Source organism: Pelophylax lessonae (assembly GCF_965119305.1).
Source record: "Pelophylax lessonae genome assembly, chromosome: 13".
Taxonomy (NCBI): Eukaryota; Metazoa; Chordata; class Amphibia; order Anura; family Ranidae; genus Pelophylax; species Pelophylax lessonae.
Window position 1 is genome coordinate 204716944 of NC_138780.1, and position 20059 is coordinate 204737002.

Genomic DNA, 20059 nt, shown 5'->3' on the forward strand with positions numbered 1-20059 from the left:
CACCTAAAATCCAAAAGAATCATACCGCCAGGGAGGTTAATTTCTCCTCAGCAAACACATCCTCTCTGGCCGTATGGGAAACAGAACTTTTACAGACTTTCCAATTTGCACAATGGTATAAAGCAATGCAACTGTTTACCACATCCTCCAAATGTGTTTCCCACTGGGTAACCTCTTTAAAAACTATGCATCGTTAGTACTACTCCCCAGTAAGACTATCCAAATTCAATACAACCACTTCCCCGGAATGCTGGAGAAATTGCGGCTCTAAAGGCTCCTTAATACACATCTGGTGGTCTTGCCATAAGCTAATACCTTTTTGGAAGTTTGTCTTCTCTTTCCTATTTGCAACGCTCCAGTTTCCAATACCATATGACCCAGCCTCGACCATATACCTACCATATGACCCAGCCTCGACCCTCTTCCTCCTACACTATGATTCCTGGGTCCCTATCCATAGACCATTTATTGCCCACAGCACGATTGTTGCCTGGAAAGCCATCGCCATGGCCTGGAAACAACCAGACCCCCCTGACAGATCTACTTTCTTTAACATCCTCAATACGCACACCCAGTATGAGAATATGTTTGCAAAAAAGAATGAAGCACACGCAATCTTCTGGAAACAATAGAATGCCTGGCTAACCCATCCAGTTTGTACTGTCCGCACATAAGCCGGTCCAATCAGCAATGTTCTTGCCCTAGACTATAGTGATGGACGAACATCGGCCGGGGCGATTCGCGAACGTCAGCCGCAAATTTTCTCAAATGTCTGCGAACCACAAGTTTGCGGCGGGCCCCATTGACTTTAATGGGAGGCGAACTTTAAAAACCTTTAGGTCATATTTGCAGCCACAAAAGACTTACTAGCTGTGCACAAATAGTCTCACCACATGGACAATGTCATAACAGAAGTATTGCAATTGGAAAAGTTACCCTAAATTTTTTTTACAGCAAAAAAAATTATTTTTTTTTTCCTAAATCAGCCAGAACTCACAGCAGCCAGTAAATACATTGTCAAATACATAAAGGGTCCATTCACACATCTGTAAAATGGGTCCACATCCATTCCACAATTTGGCGGAATGTTTACAGACCCATTGATTTTCAATTCCAGTCTGAAAAATTAGGCATTCATAGGATAAAGAAGTGTCGGCCATTCCAGGCCCCAAAAATTAGCGCACATGCATTTACCTGACATCTAAGAACGTTGTATTCTGTGGCTGAAGGTACATTAGGCATTCACAGGATACAGAAGTGAGTGTCGGCCATAAAAGGCCAAAAAATTAGCCCACATGGGTTTACTTGACATCTAAGAATGTTGTATTCTGTGGCTAAAGGTACAGTAGGCATTCATAGGATAAATAAGTAAATGTCGGCCAGTATAGGCCCCAAAAATTAGCCCACATGGGTTTACCTGACAGCTAAGAAAACGTTGTATTCTGTGGCTGGAGGTACATTAGGCATTGACAGAAAAAATAATTGTCGGCCATGAAAGGCACCAAAAATTAGGCATTCAATGGACATGAAATGCCTTTTATGCCGCTGTATTTACCGAAGACAAGGACTATGAATTGGTATGGGTGGATGGCAGTCTGGCGGATATTTGTTTCCTGTCATGAGGAATTTTAATGAAACATGGTCTACTGGTCACATGTGTTGAATTCCTCAGAGATCCATGCCTCGTTCATTTTTATAAATGTGAGGTAGTGAGCTAGGCGAGTGCGCTTATTGGTCACGATCCCCCCTTCTGCACTGAACGTCCTTTCGGACAGGACCCTGGACAGAGGGCAAGCCAACAGTTCCATTGCAAATTGCGCAAGCTCTGGCCAGAGGTCAAGCCTGCCCACCAAGTAGTCCAGGGGTGGACTCTTCTTGCTTCTCCTCATCCGCCCCAGAACCATCCTCCTCTGACTCCTCTTCAGACTCGCTGGAGCAGCCTATCAAGCATTTACAACGTTGAGTTCCATTGCATCGGGCAGTCACAAATAAGACGCCTGACGGGCAGGTTGTGTCGCCGCTGAATGTCAGCAATCCGAGCCATGGCTGTGTAAGATCTTCTGAAATGGCCCAAGATTTCCTGGCCTGCCGCAAGACCTCCTGGACTCCAGGGTATTTGGCAACAAATCCCTGCACGACCAAGTTCAGGACGTGTGTAATTTTGCCCTGTTTCAGTGAACTCAGCAGATTGGCACCATTGTCACACACCACTTTACCAACTGTCAAATTGAGCCATGTCAGCCACTGATCTGCTTCTGAACGCAAAGCTGAAAGGAGTGCAGGACCAGTGTGGCTCTTGGCTTCCAGGCACAACAGACGCAGCACAGCATGGCAACGTCTCACCTGGCATGTGGAATAGGTTCTGGGGATCTTGGGCGGTGCAGCGGAAGAGACGGTAGCAGTGGAAAAGGAGGAGTCAGCCGAGGAGGAGAGGGAGGATGGAGTAGGAGGAGGAGAAGAAGAGGCAGGCCTGCATGCAATCCGTGGCGGTAAAACAAAATCTACACGGGTGCCCCGGTTTACATGCTTGACGGCCATCAGAAGGTTCACCCAGTGGGCAATAAAAGTCCACCAGTTGATATGGCAGTAGTTGGCGGGCTATCAGTTCCGACAAGCCAGCAGTCAAACGTTGGGCAAGAGGGTTATCCGGCGTCATCATTTTATTTACGCTCAAATGTATGTTAGAACGATGCTTCCGACAACCGACTCCGACTTTTCGGCCGAACAGAATCGGGTGTGCAGGCATTAAAATTTTTGTTGGCCAACACCAGAACGGCCGATTGTTCGCCAGTCAGTACAGAATTCGGCCGACAAACAGCCGATTAGCAAGACTGGGCATGCTCAGAAAAGAAAAAACACACGGAAAGTTAACCATCACATGACATCACTTCTGCAGTCGGCTGTTGTTGGCCGACAAAATTCGTGTGCAGTCTTTAGCACTTTTCAACCGACAGGACAGCAACGGACAAAAGACGGCCGATCGTTCGGCCGACATTCGGGACGTGTGTACGGGGCTGTAGTGACACTTTTTGGGGACCAGTGACACCAATACAGTGATCAGTGCTAAAAAAAAATTGCACTGTTATAGTATAAATGACACTGGCAGGGAAGGGGTAAACACTATGGACAATCAAGGGGTTAAGTGTGCTCATAGGAAGTGCTTTCTAACTGTGCGGGGAGTGGATGCACTAGAGGAAAAGCTTCAGTTTCAGCTTTCTCTTGTTTACATAGGCAGACCGTCGTTCTGTCATTCCGCTGAATGATCGGCAGGTCCCGGCAGCCATCGTATCCAATCACAGAGGGGGTGGCACTCTGGCGGTGCGTGCGTGCCCCTGAAATCCCGTGCATAAAATCACGTACATGTATGTGATTTTGACCAGCTGGGCCACCCTGTTGCAGTATACTGTATATGCGATGGGTGGTCCGGAAGTGGTTAAATGACAATTGCGCTGTCATGCAACGCTGTATCCATATGAAGTTGTTATAATTTGTTTTAGATTGATAGAGCTTTCTTTTGGTTGTAGTTTTTTTCACCAAAGGGTATTTTTATTTAAATGTTTTGCTAAACAAATGAAAATAGTCTAAACATTTAAAAACAAAATGTTTTTCTTAATTTCTGCTCAAACAATTTCACTCACTGTCTGATATGCAATGATTGGCTGCACTGATTGGTTGAACTGATGGGCACTGATGAGGCTGCACTGATGGACACTAATGTGGCAACACTGATGTACCCCGATGAGCCAGCACTGATGAGCAGTGATGAGGCTGCACTGATGGGCACTGATGAGGCGGCACTGATGAGGCTGCACTGATGGGCACTATTGAAGTGGGACTGAGGATACTATACAGATATGCAGCACTGATAGGCGGCACTGATGGGAACTGATGAGGAGACCTTGATAGGCACCGCTGAAGGGCACTGGTTGGCATGGATGGGGCTACACTGATAATCAGGGCACTAATTATCTGTGTAAATGTCCCCTGTCACACTTGCCGGTTACCGGCTCTCCTTTCCTCACACTGTAACAACGCGTGAGGTAAGGAATGCCGATAAGCGGCAAGTTTGTTTCCATGTGATTAGCTATGATTGTACAAAGCTGATCACATGGTAAAGACCCACTATAATTAGCCCTTTACTGTAATCTGTGATCAGCTGTGTCTGAAGGACCCAGCGATCACAGAGCCTGCTGGATGTGCTCCCCAGGGGGCACGCGGGGGGCGTGGTTCTATGAGGACTTCCCTGGATGCCCCCCCCCATTTTAGGAAAACCACTGTGTAGCCATCTTTTGGCTATAACGTGGTAATGAGGTGGTTAATTGTGGCTCACTAATGTATGAAAAAGCCTCCAAATCCTGGTTAAGGGGCCATATAGGGACATAAGTATAGCTTTACCTTACAGTAGATGACTTCATACCAAAGGAATGTCATTGTTAACTGACCAGGATGGCTGATCCCACTTTCTTCTTTAAAAGGCGATATTACTATCCAAATAATTAGGATTGGTCATTTACTCACATACTAGTTCTGCATATACCCTAGCCAAAATTTGGAAAGGTGAGTCTCATCTCAGAGCTGCTATTATGCATGAGTCTGATTCTGATCATCTGTGCCATGCCGTATCAAACGGGGGACTCCGTGGTGAAAATGCATCTTTAGTTACAGTAAGTATTCTTGTTATATCTTCCAATATTATTACATTTGTTTATCTGTATCTGTCAATTAATGTAATGTTATACTTTCAAGTGTTTGTGGGATCTCTGTTTGCACATCTCGAATAAAACCCCAAAAACGTAAACTATCACATAACCGTGATAAAACACATTTTTAATGTTTATTTGTAATATAAGTATGTTATATAAACAATAAAAAAAATATATAAGAGTTAAACAACGCAAAATATAAAATACAATTATCTAAGAACCATTTTTTTTTCACTAGGAAAATGGCATTTACCATTTGACAAACAAAATACAGAGATGAGAAACTTCATGCTGTCCAGGAAGGAATCAGCCTTAGTGCCAACGATGTACCGGCAGGGATACTACAGGACATACAAGGACAAAAACTGGGGATGCGATGTGGTGGAACTGCAATACGCCCGTGACATAGCCGTCCTGGTCATCGTACCGCAGCTGGACACTATGTCCTATGTGGAGGGAGATTTGACCCCCCAGATGATGAAAGAATGCTTTTGTTCCCTTAAAACCAGGTATACATGAGAGCTGCTTAAACATTGTTAGCACTGTTAGAGGTATCGGGCAAATGATCATACAAACAGCAATGTGCAACTTGATGTTTGCTGGGTGAATGCAAAATAATTTCACAATGATAATGATAATATATATATATATATATATATATATATATATATCTGTAGCACCCTCCTAGTTAGGTGCTAGGTTAAAATAATTGTATTCTCCGTCTGCCTATCAGGGGAGCCTGATCTTTTAGGTTGCCTGTTGCATGTTCCCAGGTGTGATTCACTGGGTCTAAGGGCGTGTCCCCACTGCATCCAATAGGGGAGCCTGTTGGACAGTGGAGGAAACCTGACCAGTGACACATTGGCTTTTGTGGGAGTCCCACTGGGAGGGCACTCTTGCAGTGCATCCTGGGATTGCTCATAGAAGCCAAGGGGACTTGTGACAGGGGGTCTTTGGTGGGAAGCAGAGTCCCAGAAGGAGGCTGATGGCTGTATCTCCTCCTGCTGCATGAGGAAAGTGGTCTTAGGCAGTCGGCCTAGTGAACCAGGTGTGAAGCTGAGTCACAGAGGATCCAGTACAGCTGACAGTGGAGCTGCTGGCAGAGTCTTCCGGGAAAAACAGCGTCCAGGGGACTTGCCAAAGGGTCTGCCCAGGAAGGGAGACCACTCCAGTGAGGTCAGAGGATCAAGGGGCCAGCTCACACAGAGTGTCAGAGTAAAGGGGTGCCAGTTTCAGAACCCTGAAGAGTAGGGACAAAGGGGGTGCCAAGTAGGGCCCTGAAGAGTGATTCAAAGAGCAGTAAAGTTCAGTATTTCTTCTTCACTAAAGTGGCAAGGTGAAGCAGCGGCCTTGCCACAATGGTGCATAGTTTATACAGTTGGAGTATCCCACTCATCCCTTCTCCTATCCAAGTTCTCAAAAAAAAAAAACCCTGGTCTGTTTTCTGACTGAGCCAAGCACTTTGAATATGCTATATTGTCAAGTTGTTGCTATGGGTAACCCAGGGGAATACGTAACCAGCAGCGCCCAAGGGAGTAGTGCTATATATATATATATATATATATATATATATATATATATATATATATATATATATATATATATATTGTACTGTATATCCATCCATCCAGTGGATATAAAAAGTCTACACACCCCTGTTAAAATGTCAGGTTTCTGTGAAGTTAACAAATGAGACGAAGATAAATAATTTCATAACTTTTTCCATCTTTAATGTGACCTATAAACTGTACAACTCAATTGAACAACAAAATGAAATCTATTGGGTGGAAGGAAGTAAAAATAAAAAAAAAAAAAATTAATATGGTTGCATAAGTGTGCACACCCTTAAACAAATACTTTGTTGAAGCACCCTTTGATGTTATTCCAGCACTTAGTCTTTTTGGGTATGAGTCTATCAGCATGGCACACCTTGACTTGGCAATATTTGCCCACTCTTCTTTGCAAAAACCCTCCAAATCTGTCAGACTGTGAGGGCATCTCCTGTGCACAGCCCTCTTCAGATCCCCCCACAGACTTTCAATCAGATTCAAGTCTGGGCTCTGTCTGGGCCATTCCAAAACTTTATTCTTCTGGGGAGGTCATTCCTTTGTTAATTTTGATGTATGCTTTGGGGAGTTGCTGAAAAATGAAGTTCCTCTTCATGTTCAGCTTTCTAGCAAAAGCCTGAAGGTTTTGTGCCAACATTGATTGGTATTTGGAACTGTTCATAATTCCCTCTACCTTGAATAAGGCCCCTGTTCCAGCTGAAGAAAAACAGCCCCAAAGCATGATGCTGCCACCACCATGCTTTACAGTGGGTATGGTGTTCTTTTGGTGATGTGTAGTGTTGTTTTTGCGCCAAACATATATTTTGGAGTTACGGCCAAAAAGTTCAGCCTTGGTTTCATCAGACCAGAACACATTTTCCCACAGGCTTTTGGGAGACTTCAGATGTGTTTTTGCAAAATGTAGCCCGGCTTGGATATTTTTCTTGATAAGAAAAGTCTTGCCACTCATAGCCCAGACATATGAAGAATACAGGAGATTGTTGTCACATGTACCCAGGGGCAGACTGCCAACTCTCAGCCCAGGGAACAAGTAGAAACCAGAGGCCCATGGTGCAGCAACTCAGCCCCCTCTCCCACTCTCCCTCCTCCTGACCCTCATTGGAGACTGAAGCCCTTTTCCAGGTACTCTCTACTCACCGGCTAAATCCGGGTTCCCAACCTGACCAGCAGGAGGAGGTTGGGGAGAGCTGGGACAGTCGGTTGGGGCTGGCCAGTGGAGAAGAGTCTCAAGTGGGGCATGGAACTGGCCTCTGCTCAGACACAGTTTACACCATCTATTCATCCCACACTCAGTAGGTCAGTGGCAGAAGCAGTGCAGCCTTATTACAGGACATCAGAGCGGCCCAGGGGGGCAATTGTCCCCTTGCGCCATGGCCCAGTCCTCCCCTGCATGTACCACATAGCCAGTACTTCCCACATATTCCTGCAGCTCCTTTAATGTTGTTGTAAGCCTCTTGGCAGCATCCCAAAAAAAGGGCGACAATTCTGGAAAAAAAAAAAAAACAATGTTTTTCACTTTCTGCCATAGAACATCCCCCCCCCCCCCCCCAAAAAAAAAAAAAGTTAAAATCAAATCAAATTTTTTCATCCTTTTAGGCCAATTTGTTTTCTGCTACATATTTTTGGCAAAAAAAAAACACAATAAGCGTATTTTGATTGGTTTGCACAAAAGTTATCGCATCTACTAACTACGGTTTATTTATTGTCATTGACTTATGTTGTTGTTTATTATGATTTATTTACAAGATTTATGTAATTTTAAATAAAAAAATAATAAAAGTCACAAAAAGATCCAACCTGTTAGTTCCACTCAACTCCTCAGCCAGTAGGAGTTCCGAATGGATGATGTGTGGATGCCTCCCGTCACTCACCCACTCCACTCCTTAACTGCACCAGGTCCTGATTAGGGCTGCAACTAACGATTAATTTGTCTGTCGACTAATCTATCGATTATTTTTACGATTAGTCGACTAATCTAACGATTATTTAAATGTTTTGTTTTTTTGCTTAATTTAGTGTTTTTTTGATTAGCTAATTAATCCTGTAATTAATACAGACCCCTCAGTAAGCCCCCCTCCCACTACAGACCCCTCAGTAAGCCCCCCTCCCAGTACAGACCCCCACAGTAAGCCCTCCCACCCAGTACAGACCACTTAGTAAGCCCCCCTCCCAGTACAGACCCCTCAGTAAGCCCTCCCATCTAGTACAGACCACTTCCTAAGCCCCCCCTCCCAGTACAGACCCCTCAGTAAGCCCTCCCACCTAGTACATACCACTTACTAAGCCCCCCCCAGTACAGACCCCTCAGTAAGCCCTCCCACCTAGTACAGACCACTTAGTAAGCCCCCCTCCCAGTGCAGACCCCTCAGTAAGCCCTCCCACCTAGTACAGTATGTACTGGGTGGGAGGGCTTACTGAGGGGTCTGCACTGGGAGGGGGGGCTTACTAAGGGGTCTGTACTAGGTGGGAGGGCTTACTGAGGGGTCTGTACTGGAAGGGGGCTTACTAAGTGGTCTGTACTGTACAGACCACTTAGTAAGCCCCCCTCCCAGTACACTAGTACAGACCCCTCAGTAAGCCCTCCCACCTAGTACAGACCCCTTAGTAAGCCCCCCCTCCCAGTACAGACACCCCAGTAAGCCCTCCCACCCAGTACAGACCCCTTAGTAAGCCCCCCTCCCAGTGCAGACCCCTCAGTAAGCCCTCCCACCTAGTACAGGGCTTACTGAGGGGTCTGCACTGGGAGGGGGGCTTACTAAGGGGTCTGTACTGGGTGAAAGGGCTTACTGAGGGGTCTGCACTGGGAGGGGGGGCTTACTAAGTGGTCTGTACTGGGAGGGGGGGCTTACTAAGTGGTCTGTACTGGGTGGGAGGGCTTACTGAGGGGTCTGCACTGGAAGGGGGGATTACTAAGTGGTCTGTACTGTACAGACCACTTAGTAAGCCCCCCTCCCAGTACACTAGTACAGACCCCTCAGTAAGCCCTCCAACCTAGTACAGACCCCTTAGTAAGCCCCCCTCCCAGTGCAGACCCCTCAGTAAGCCCTCCCACCTAGTACAGACTGTACTAGGTGGGAGGGCTTACTGAGGGGTCTGCACTGGGAGGGGGGCTTACTAAGGGGTCTGTACTGGGTGGGAGGGCTTACTGGGGGGTCTGTACTGGGAGGGGGGCTTACTAAGTGGTCTGTACTGTACAGACCACTTAGTAAGCCCCCCTTCCAGTACAGACCCCCCAGTAAGCCCTACCACCTAGTACAGACCATTACAAGCCGGTGTATCGCCGCAAATGTGACATATCTAAGTAGCTGGGTGATCGGGGGAGGATGGCGAATGTGTGTTGCGGCAGAAGCTGTGGCAGTACAGGGAGTACAGGGGTGCTGGAGACGGTCAGCGCTCACCTCTCGTCTCCGACGGAGCCCGGCGGGGGAATTTCACCCGGCCGGCAATGCTTCAAGCGGCGCGGCGGCCGGCCGGGGGCGTGTGACGTCACGCGTTGACGCGTCGACGCATTTTCCGCACGTCAACGATTTTTTTGTAGTCGACGTAGTCGACTACGTCGACGAGTCATGGCAGCCCTAGTCCTGATTAGTGTTGAGCGAACACGGACTGTATTATTGGGGTTAGTACCGGATAATTGGATTTTTGCTACACGGACACGGACCCGAAAACTTTACTGTATGTTCGGGTTTAAAATCCGTGTTCGGTCATTTTATTTCCTGTTTTGTATGTAATGGCGCGCTTTTAATGGCGGGCTTTCAACAGCCAATCAACAAGCGTTTAACTGGTGTGCGCCATCACAGCCATGCCTACTAATGTATTAGTAGCTGTGATTGGCCATCTGAAGCATGTGACCCATGTCTTTATAAGCTCGAGAGACACAGCACGGTGCGTCAGTCTGCTGTAGCGTAGGGAGAGAGCACACATCATACGTGCTGGCTGCTGCTGATTAGGGACAGACAGGGAAAAATTGTGCAGGGACAGGTCGGAGTGTAGGCAGGGAAAGATATTTGAGCATTTTAGGGACAGGCTGGAGAGATTAGGCAGGGACAGATAGGAGACACAGGACAGAACAATCGTCCGTTAGTGATCTACATCGATTTTGCTGTGTGGGGGGTGGTGCAGTGAACGATCTTTTTGCCCTCACTTGAGCCCACTGAGGAGGAGGAGGAGGAGGGAGAAAAAAATATATTTTTATCAGTCTGTTGTGTGCAGCGTTCAGCTATATTTTACTACAGATTGCTATTCTAATCTGCTATTTAAAAATTACAAATTTAAAGGGGAATTTTTATTTTTTTTAAGAGCACTTGCCATGCTCTTAACTACATTTTGCTGGCATTTGCATCACTCTAGCCCTTTCCATTGTTTTTTAGAGCCATTTTAGTGCCTGAAAGTTCGGGTCCCCATTGACTTCAATGGGGTTCGGTGTCCGGGTAAAGTTCGGAAAATGTCCGGGACACGGACCCGGACTTTTTTTTCAAGTTCGGCCGAACCCGCCGAACACGGACATCCAGGTGTCCGCTCAACTCTAGTCCTGATGGCTGATGGATGGATGAAAAGACGATGGATGATGGATAATATATGATATATAGATGACCTCCCCCTCACCCGTTCCACTCCCCACCAACACCAGCTGACAGCTTTCCAATGGGGGATGGAGGATGGATATCTCCTGTCACTCAATTCCTATCTTTCTCTTGCACAGCTCACAGCAGCTCCGGCGGCTCAGAGGCTTCCCAGAGGCTCCAAGTCAACTGCTTGGCAGCTCGGCGGCTCCCCAGACTGACAGCTTCCCAGCAGCTCAGCCGGAAGTGGCCAATTCTCAGCAGCTTGAGACCTCCAGCAATTTCACAGTCCCAGTTCAATTATAAAATTTCCCACCCCAGCACACCAGCTCCTTGTTCGCTCTCTCTCTATTTCCCCCTCCTACTCCGAGCTCACACCTCCAATTGTAGGTGTAGGCTCTAAAAAAGAAGGTTGGCCCTTCGAAACGCGTTAGCTGGTTTGATCCTAGATAGGGCCCTTTCCTTGGTTAGAGGTCACGGCCATTCACGAGTGAATAGCCACATAGGTGACCTGATGAGCTTTTACGATTTCGCTGTTTGTAAATAGAGATATGATTTATCACTATTTCCTCCAATAAATACATTGGAAAATGCACTAGGCCAGGGCGCCCTCTCTTCTTTTTTTCAACAGTATGGTCAGGACTACCCTAGTCCTAGAGGGAAGCAAGGCCACCTAAGAATTATCCACTGTATGACTGGGCATCATTGACATCAAAACCACCACATGGTCCATCCACTCATGCGCAGGAGTTTTTTATTGTAAATGGACAAGGTCTCTCGCCCACACTTCAATTAGAGCTCCTCCACACCTCAGCTGCTGCGTCCGTGATGCCACCATTTTCAATCATGGGGCCCCTACTGACCCGAACGGTCAGTTCGTCCCTGTAGACCACACGTCCCCACACTCTATATGCTACATAGTGCTGACCTCTTCGCTCATTATGCCATTTATTGCACACTGATTACTACATTGTGGGAAGGGTAGTACCCTACAAGCAATACACACCAACTTTTGACAATGCCCACTTTGGATACGCCCACAAGTGCGGCCGGCAGTGCACTTTGCATGCCACATTATCTACCCCCTTTTACTCCCATCACAAGCACAGCACCCCCAAAATAGTCTGGAGACACCCCTGGTTGATAGGGGTTGCTGTAGCTTGCCACACTATTTGCCTCGTTGAAGAAGCCTGGGATAGTTGGTATTGATAATACAGACACTGACGCATCTTTTCTTTCACAGTTTGTTGGACCTCTACATGCCCAAAGTATTCTTCTTCCATGAGCTCAATATGAAAAGTGCATTAATAAGCATGTGCCTTGGAGGCATATTCACTGAATTGGGTGACTTCAGCATGCTCACAAGGACAGCTAATCTAAGAGTTTCAAAAGTAAGTATCTCTTTTTTCTGTCTTTAGATTTAGAATTTTGTTGAAAAAAGTCCTGTACCTCTAATATAATATTCCTACAACAAGAAAAGCCTCCTTGGGGCACCATCCTCTGTAGGTGTTGAGGGCCAATGTATTTAAAGAGGGCCTATGCTGTAGAACAGGGGTGTCAAACTCCATTTTATCGAGGGCAGCATCAGCATCATGGTTGCCCTCATAGGGCCGGTTGTATCTGTAAGACTAGATGTTAAGAGCACCCCACAGCCCCCTTACATCAGATATCAAGAGTCCCCTCCACCATCAGAAGTCGAGCCCCCCCACTCTCCCTTATCTCACAGTTCACCCATCTTGCATTGTGCTACTGCTGGGAAGAAGCTGGTGGTGGAGCTGGGACGCAGAAAGTGCAAGGTCTGGAGGTGGACCAGAGGAGGGCTGGAGTCAGCTGCTAGAGTCCGCTGTATGCTGAGAAAAAAAGGGAAAAAAAAAGCGCTGCCTCGGTTAACGCTTCCCGCGGACTGCCTATTCGCGTTTTGACAGTTCTTATATAGGGAATGGGCCAGCCACCCCGGTGACGTCACCCGACAGCCCCACCCCTCACGACATAACCGACCCAGCATGCACCTGTCTGTGATGTCACGAGGAGTGGGACCACCCGGTGACGTCACTGGCATTGCCCTGCCCATTTCCTACATAAGAACTTTCAAACCGCGAATAGGCACTCCGAGGAAAGCGTTCACCGAGAGCAGGGCTTTCTTTTTTTTTTTTTTCAAGCCAGTGGGTGTGGCGGGCGGCGTGATTGATGATGGATTTACATTGGGGGACACTGTTTTTTTATTTTTATTTTTGAATGAAAGACTTGTCAAAAACTGTCTTATGGGTTTATTTTTTTTTTTTTGTACACTTTTTGGGTGAACGGGTAGGGGTACGATGTACCTGATACCCATTCACATAGGGGGCGGGATCTGGGAGCCTCTTGTTAAAGGGGGCTTCCAGATTGCAATAAGCCCCCGACCCGCAGACCCCCGACAACCACAGCCCAGGGTTGTCGGGAAGAGGCCCTTGTCCCCATCAACATGGGGACAAGGTGCTTTGGGGCGTATAAGATTGTTGGTACCTCAAACCAATGTTAAATGGGACTTTTAAGGCAAGTATAGAAAAATTCAAGGAAATGTAAAGAAATAAAATTTAATGATAAGAAAACATGTACAAGGTAAGTACAAAAGTGATGGGGTTATAGACCATTGTGAAGGGGTGAAATAGATAGAAAGTTGTGACATGTGATTAAGGTGACTTTAGGATATCTCTCTGTTATTCCAGGCTTCCTGCTTGGACTTTCAGAGAGTGTCTCCTATGTTCCCAACGCGTTTCGGCACATATAGGTGTCAGTCACCAATTATATATTTGTTTTAAATCCTTGTGTTGGGGTGGTTCCCTTCTTAGCACAACGAGAATCTATGCGGCTTCCAAGTGGTTGTGTAGGTCAGGTGATATTCCTGGATCTATCCCTCATAATAGGGTCTTTATACCACTTTAATTGATAGGTGAGTAAGTTCTGCCCCTTTCTTGTTTTTCCCGGGTTGAAAGTATTTCATGGAAGGTTACCTGAAGGTTCCCTTTCAGAAAGATCCCCGTTTCCACAGGCTTGCCCTTTTAAACAGAGAGTTCTCTGGTTGTTACTGGGCTATGGAGTGGCTATTGCTGTTGAAGTGTGAGTAGGTAATAAACTTACAGTTTCGTTTTGGTGATCGCCGCTCTCTGTCCTCTCTGCTCCCTGTCCGAGATGGGAGTAAGAGAGACAGTGATTCCCCGGCCTTTTTATCAGGTCCGCGCATGCGCCGTCGGCGCTGCACGTCTGATCCTGATTCTACACAGCTGACACATGTTCCTGGTGCGCCTGCGTCGGCTTGCTGCGTGCGCATCCAGGTTCCGCCGCTGCGATGGACAGGTGCGGCCGCCGACACGGATAAAGCATAGGACATCTGAACTAGAAATAGGTCGGGGTGGCCGGTGTGTGTGGCGGTCACTGTGCTTTGAGATGCCCCTGAGGGATTCCCTTACAGGGGCTTACCGTGCCGGGTGTGCTCTTTGGGATTTAACCTCCAACAAGGATCTTTTGACATTTCAGTAATAGACAATATAACGATGTAAACAGCTTTGTAATAATATCTGTGGAAGTATACATGATAAAATTGCATCAAGCATAATAATTATTAGTTTTAACAGCAGTGTTAATCTGGATATGGGATTCCTGGAAGGGGGGGGGGGACAAGAGGTAGAATCTTTTTGGAAGGAGAGGGGGGATGGGAAAACAAACAAAAAACAAAAATAAATAAAAAACAAAACAAACACAAAAAGGAAACCATTCTGTTCCGTTTCCCCTGAATCAGATAATTTTTGGGACTACATTTCTTGGAATTGTTTTTTGCAAGTAGGTGGTACTACGACTAAGTTACATTAATTCATTGTTCCTCCTCTTTTTTATGTAAATTTCTTCTTGATATCGTGTTTTTTTTGGGGGGGGGGGGGGGCAGGTGGCCTGGTATGGTTCAGGAGGGAGGCGCTTGCTCATCCCCTCCCCTTTCCTGCCTGCCAGGCTGCGTGCTCGGATAAGGGTCTGGTATGGACTGGGTGGGACCCCACGCCGTTTTTTTTTTTTCATTTTTTTTTTTATCTGTGTTGCTGGGAGCTGACAATACATTACAACCGCGAGCAAGTTTCAATGACATTTTTTTCCTTTAGAAATATCAGTATTGCTGCAGCAGGCTCCATACATCGTACAGATGCGCCACATTACAGGCATATTAAAGGGACCCCCCAGGCATGATATTTAAATGAATTTTTCATTTTTATTGTTTCACTTTAAGCATTGTTAAAATCACTGCTCCTGTAAAAGCGATGGTTTTAAAAACATTTATTTGCATTGATACATGTCCCCCAGGGCAGTACCCGGGTCCCCATACACTTTTTATGGCAATAACTTGCATATAAGCCTTGAAAATGAGGATTTTTGATTTTTCATGTTTGTGTCCCATAGACTTTAATAAAGTGTGCATGTTTGCTAGAAAAGGGGGGTGTTCGGCACATCACTAGAAGTATAACATGTTTGTAATTTAAAAAAAAAAAAAAAAAATGAGACTTTTCCAATCTCTTTAAATTCTGTATTTTCTTTCTAAAGAAAGTTAACCTGTTGCATACATATCTGTGATTTGCCTGGCCCATGATTTTTTTTTTTTTTTTTAACCACTTGCCGACTGCTCACAGTATATTTACTGCGGCGGTCAGCCCCTCACAGGCAGAGTGACGTAGGTCTACGTCGCTAGCCTGTGAGGCTCTGGGGAGCGAGCGCGCGCCGCCGGAGGCGCGCTCCCGCTCCCGTGCAGTCACGGACCCCCCCGCGCGTGCGACCGGCGGACCCAAAGTCTGCCGGTCACTCGGCGATCGTCGGTGGAGAGGGAGAAAGGCAGGCGGCTGATGTAAACAAAGCCGCCTGTCATTCTCCCCGGTGTAGAAACAATGATCATACGGTTCTACTATGTAGGACCGTTGATCATTGTTCCTACACCTCAAGCCACAGCCAATCACAGTTAGAATCACGCCCCTAGGGACACACACCACCCCTCCCTCTCAAATAAAGTTAACCCCTTCACTCCCAGTGTAATTTTACAGTAACAGTGCATATGTATAGCACTGATTACTGTAGAAATGTCACTGGTAACCCCAAAAGTGTTAAAAATGTCAGTCAAGGTTCCGACCTGTCCGCCGCAATGTCGCAGTACCGCAAAAAAAATCGCAGATCGCCGTCATTAGGCGTTAAAAAAAAAACAAACAAAAATGACAAAAATCTTTCCCTTTGTTAGTAAATGCGATAACTTTTGCGCAAACCAACCAAAATACGCTTTTTGCGATTTTTTTTACCAAACATAGGTAGCATAAAACAAATTGGCCGAAAATGTTAAAAAATTTGGATTTTTAAATTTTTTTGGGGGGGAATTTCATATAAAAAAATGTGAAAAATATTGTTATTTTTGCAAAATTTACGCTCTTTTTTTGTTTATAGCGCATGATCAAAAAATCGCACAGGTGATCAAATACCACCAAAAGAAAGCTCTGTTTGTGGGAAAAAAAGGACGTCAAATTCGTTTAGGTACAGCGTCGCGCGTCCGCGCAATTGTCCGTTAAAGTCACGCAGTGCCGAATCGCAAAATACCCCCTGGTCAGGAAGGGGGTAAAATCTTCCGGGGGTTAAGTGGTTAAGATGTATTTTTTTTTTTATAATTTTTCTGCCTTTTTTGAGCAAATTTGTTTCTTTATTTATTTGTGCTGACAGTATTACCACAATTCTTTTACCACCATCGACGAGGGAGGAACAGAGGCGATTGGTGCAACTGCTTCCCAATTAAACCAGAAGTCCTCAAACCCTGAATTCAGAGTGGACCGTCCATTCATCATGGTGATCTACAACATGCATACTGAGACCATTCTCGGGATGGGAAGAGTCATGGACCCTCGGCAATAACCCCCACCACAGGGAAGGAATGTAATAAAGCAAGATACAAACTGCTATACAAAATGAGACCATTCTGCTCATAATAAAGAGGATGTGCTAAACACTTTCTGTTTCGGTTTTTCTCTTTATTACTTTCATGTGTTTGTCGGTTTCATGATACAAGCCGGTGACAGGTAAGCTTCAGGGATCCCCCAATAGGGTGGTGTATAAGCAACGTGATTTCAGAAGGGGGCAGTGCCACCGGTTGAGGTAACTGGGAGGCCCCGCCCCTTGCCTATATAAGAGCAGTCAAAGCAAAGAGAGAGCATTCAGCGGGAGGCCTCCCAGGAGGGGGGAAGCGTTTTCTTTTTTTTCTATTTTTCGGGTCCGGTGGGCGCCGTGATTGATGATGGATTTATATCGAGGGACACTTTTTTATTTTTTTTTAATAAAGGATTTTAAAAAGCTTTTTGACACTTTTTTTGGCCAAAAGGTAGGGGTATGAGGTACCGATACCCATTCACATGGGGGGGGGTGGGATCTGGGGGCCCCCTTGTTAGAGGGGGCTTCCAGAACCCAATAAGCCCACCACCCGTAGACCCCGACAACCACAGCCCAGGTTTATTGTGAAGAGGCCCTTGTCCCCATCAACATTGAGACAAGGTGCTTTAGGATGGGGGGGCAAAGAGCTCCTTCTAACCAAAAGCATCCCCCCCCCCACCATGTTGAGGGCATGTGGCCTGGTATGGTTCAGGAAAGGAGGAGGGCGCTCGCTCGTCCTCCCCCTTTTCCTTACCTGCCAGGCTGCATGCTCGGATAAGGGCCTGGGATGGGGGGGACCCCACGCCATTTTTTCTTAGCCGAGTTTCGTCAATTGTAACTGCGAGTCATTTTAAATTGGATTTTTTTTTCTTTAGAAATGTCATTTTTGCTGTTGCATGTTCTATATATGCTATAGATGCAACACTATTGGAGGCACATTAAGGGGACCCCCCAGGCACTATATTTAAAGGAGTTTTTCATTTTCATTGTTGCACTTTAAGCATCACTGCACATAAAAAAACAATTGTTTTTTAAAAAATAAATGTATTGATACATGTCCCCCCAGGGCAGTACCCAGACCACCATACCCCTTTTACGGCCAATTACATGTACAGTATCTCACAAGAGTGAATACACCCCTCACATTTTTGTAAATATTTTATTCTATCTTTTCATGTGACAACACTGAAGAAATGAGACTTTGCTACAATGTAAAGTAGTGAGTGTACAGCTTGTATAACAGTGTAAATTTGCTGTCCCCTCAAAATAACTCAACACACAGCCATTAATGTCTAAACCGCTGGCAACAAAAGTGAGTACACCCCTAAGTGACAATGTCCAAATTGGGCCCAATTAACCATTTTCCCTCCAGGGTGTCATGTGACTTGTTAGTGTTACAAGGTCTCAGGTGTGAATGGGGAGCAGGTGTGTTAAATTTGGTGTTATCGCTCTCACTCTCTCATACTGGTCACTGGAAGTTCAACATGGCGCCTCATGGCAAAGAACTCTCTGAGGATCTGAAAAAAGAATTGTTGCTCTACATAAAGATGGCCTAGGCTATAAGAAGATTGCCAAGATCCTGAAATTGAGCTGCAGCATGGTGGCCAAGACCATACAGCGGTTTACCAGGACAGGTTCCACTCAGAACAGGCCTCGCCATGGTCCACCAAAGAAGTTGAGTGCACGTGCTCAGCGTCATATCCAGAGGTTGTCTTTGGGAAATAGACGTATGAGTGCTGCCAGCATTGCTGCAGAGGTTGAAGGGGTGGGGGGTCAGCCTGTCAGTGCTCAGACCATACTGTACTGTTCTGAGTGGAAGCTGTCCTTTTAAACCGCTGTATGGTCTTGGCCACCGTGCTGCAGCTCAGTTTCAGGGTCTTGGCAATCTTCTTATAGCCTAGGCCATCTTTATGTAGAGCAACAATTCTTTTTTTCAGATCCTCAGAGAGTTCTTTGCCATGAGGTGCCATGTTGAACTTCCAGTGACCAGTATGAGAGAGTGAGAGCGATAACACCAAATTTACCATACATGCTCCCCATTCACACCTGAGACCTTGTAACACTAACGAGTCACATGACACCGGGGAGGGAAAATGGATAATTGGGCACAATTTGGGCATTGTCATTTAGACTTAGGGTGTGTACTTTTTTGCCAGCGGTTTAGACATTAATGGCTGTGTGTTGAGTTTTTTTGAGGGAACAGCAAATTTACACTGTTAGAGCCCATTCACACTAGCACGACTTGTGAGGCGACTTGTGTCGCCCCAGGTTGCTTGACATAACAAAAGCAATGTTAATCAATCAGTGCCGTCTTAATTGGCACTACTGAAGTCGCTCCGACTTCAGAAAAGGATCCTGTACTACTTTGAGGCGACATGTGATCCGACCTGTTCCATAGACTTCAATGGGAGTCGCCTCCTTATCTTAATTGAAGCCACTTGTTATCAGACTTTCCAGGAAGAAGAAATAGATTAGCCAGGCATTCCCCACATTGCAGCCATGCCTATATGGTATATGATATATATATGTAATGGTATATATATTCCATTATCTCTGCTTGGTCTGTGTGAGTGGCACTGGTGGACACAGATAAGTGGCACTGGTGGGCACTGATATGTGGCACTGGTGGACACTGATTCTTGGCACTGATACGTGGCACTGATACATGGCACTGGTGGACACTAATTCATAGCACTGATACGTGGCACTGGTGGACACTGATTCGTGGCACTGATACGTGGCACTGATACATGGCACTGGTGGACAGTGATTCATGGCACTGATACGTGGCACTGGTGGACACTGATTAGTTACATAGTTACATAGTAGGTGAGGTTGAATAAAGACAATAGTCCATCCAGTTCCCCCTGTGTAGGTGTGTGTGGCTGTAATCATCTCACATACCCCTGAATGTTCTGATCCTTGAGATGCATGTCCAAGAGTCTTTTGAAAGCCACCATACTTTCAAAAGACTATTAGACGTACATCTCAAGGATCAGAACATTCAGGGGTATGAGAGATGATTACGGCCACACACACCTACACAGGGGGAACTGGATGGACTATTGTCTTTATTCAACCTCACCTACTATGTAACTATGTAACTAATCAGTGTCCACCAGTGCCACGTATCAGTGTCCACCAGTGCCATGTATCAGTGCCACGTATCAGTGCCATGGTGGCACTGATACATGGCACTGATACGTGGCACTGGTGGACACTGATTCGTGGCACTGATACGTGGCACTGGTGGACACTGATTCGTGGCACTGGTGGACACTGATTCGTGGCACTGATTTGTGCCACTGAT

General features: G+C 46.1%; 1 protein-coding gene across 1 annotated transcript in view; it reads left to right on the plus strand.

Moving 5' to 3' along the window:
* Positions 1 to 16737, plus strand: part of LOC309569237 (serine protease inhibitor A6-like) — a gene marked incomplete at both ends in the record, with an annotated part of 31173 nt that extends 14436 nt beyond the window's left edge. The window contains 3 exons of the mRNA XM_082274989.1: positions 4942 to 5212; positions 12077 to 12224; positions 16549 to 16737. Of these exons, the coding sequence (XP_082131115.1) occupies positions 4942 to 5212; positions 12077 to 12224; positions 16549 to 16737 (608 nt within the window). The remainder of the gene's footprint in view (positions 1 to 4941; positions 5213 to 12076; positions 12225 to 16548) is intronic.
* Between the last annotated feature and the right edge of the window lie 3322 nt (positions 16738 to 20059).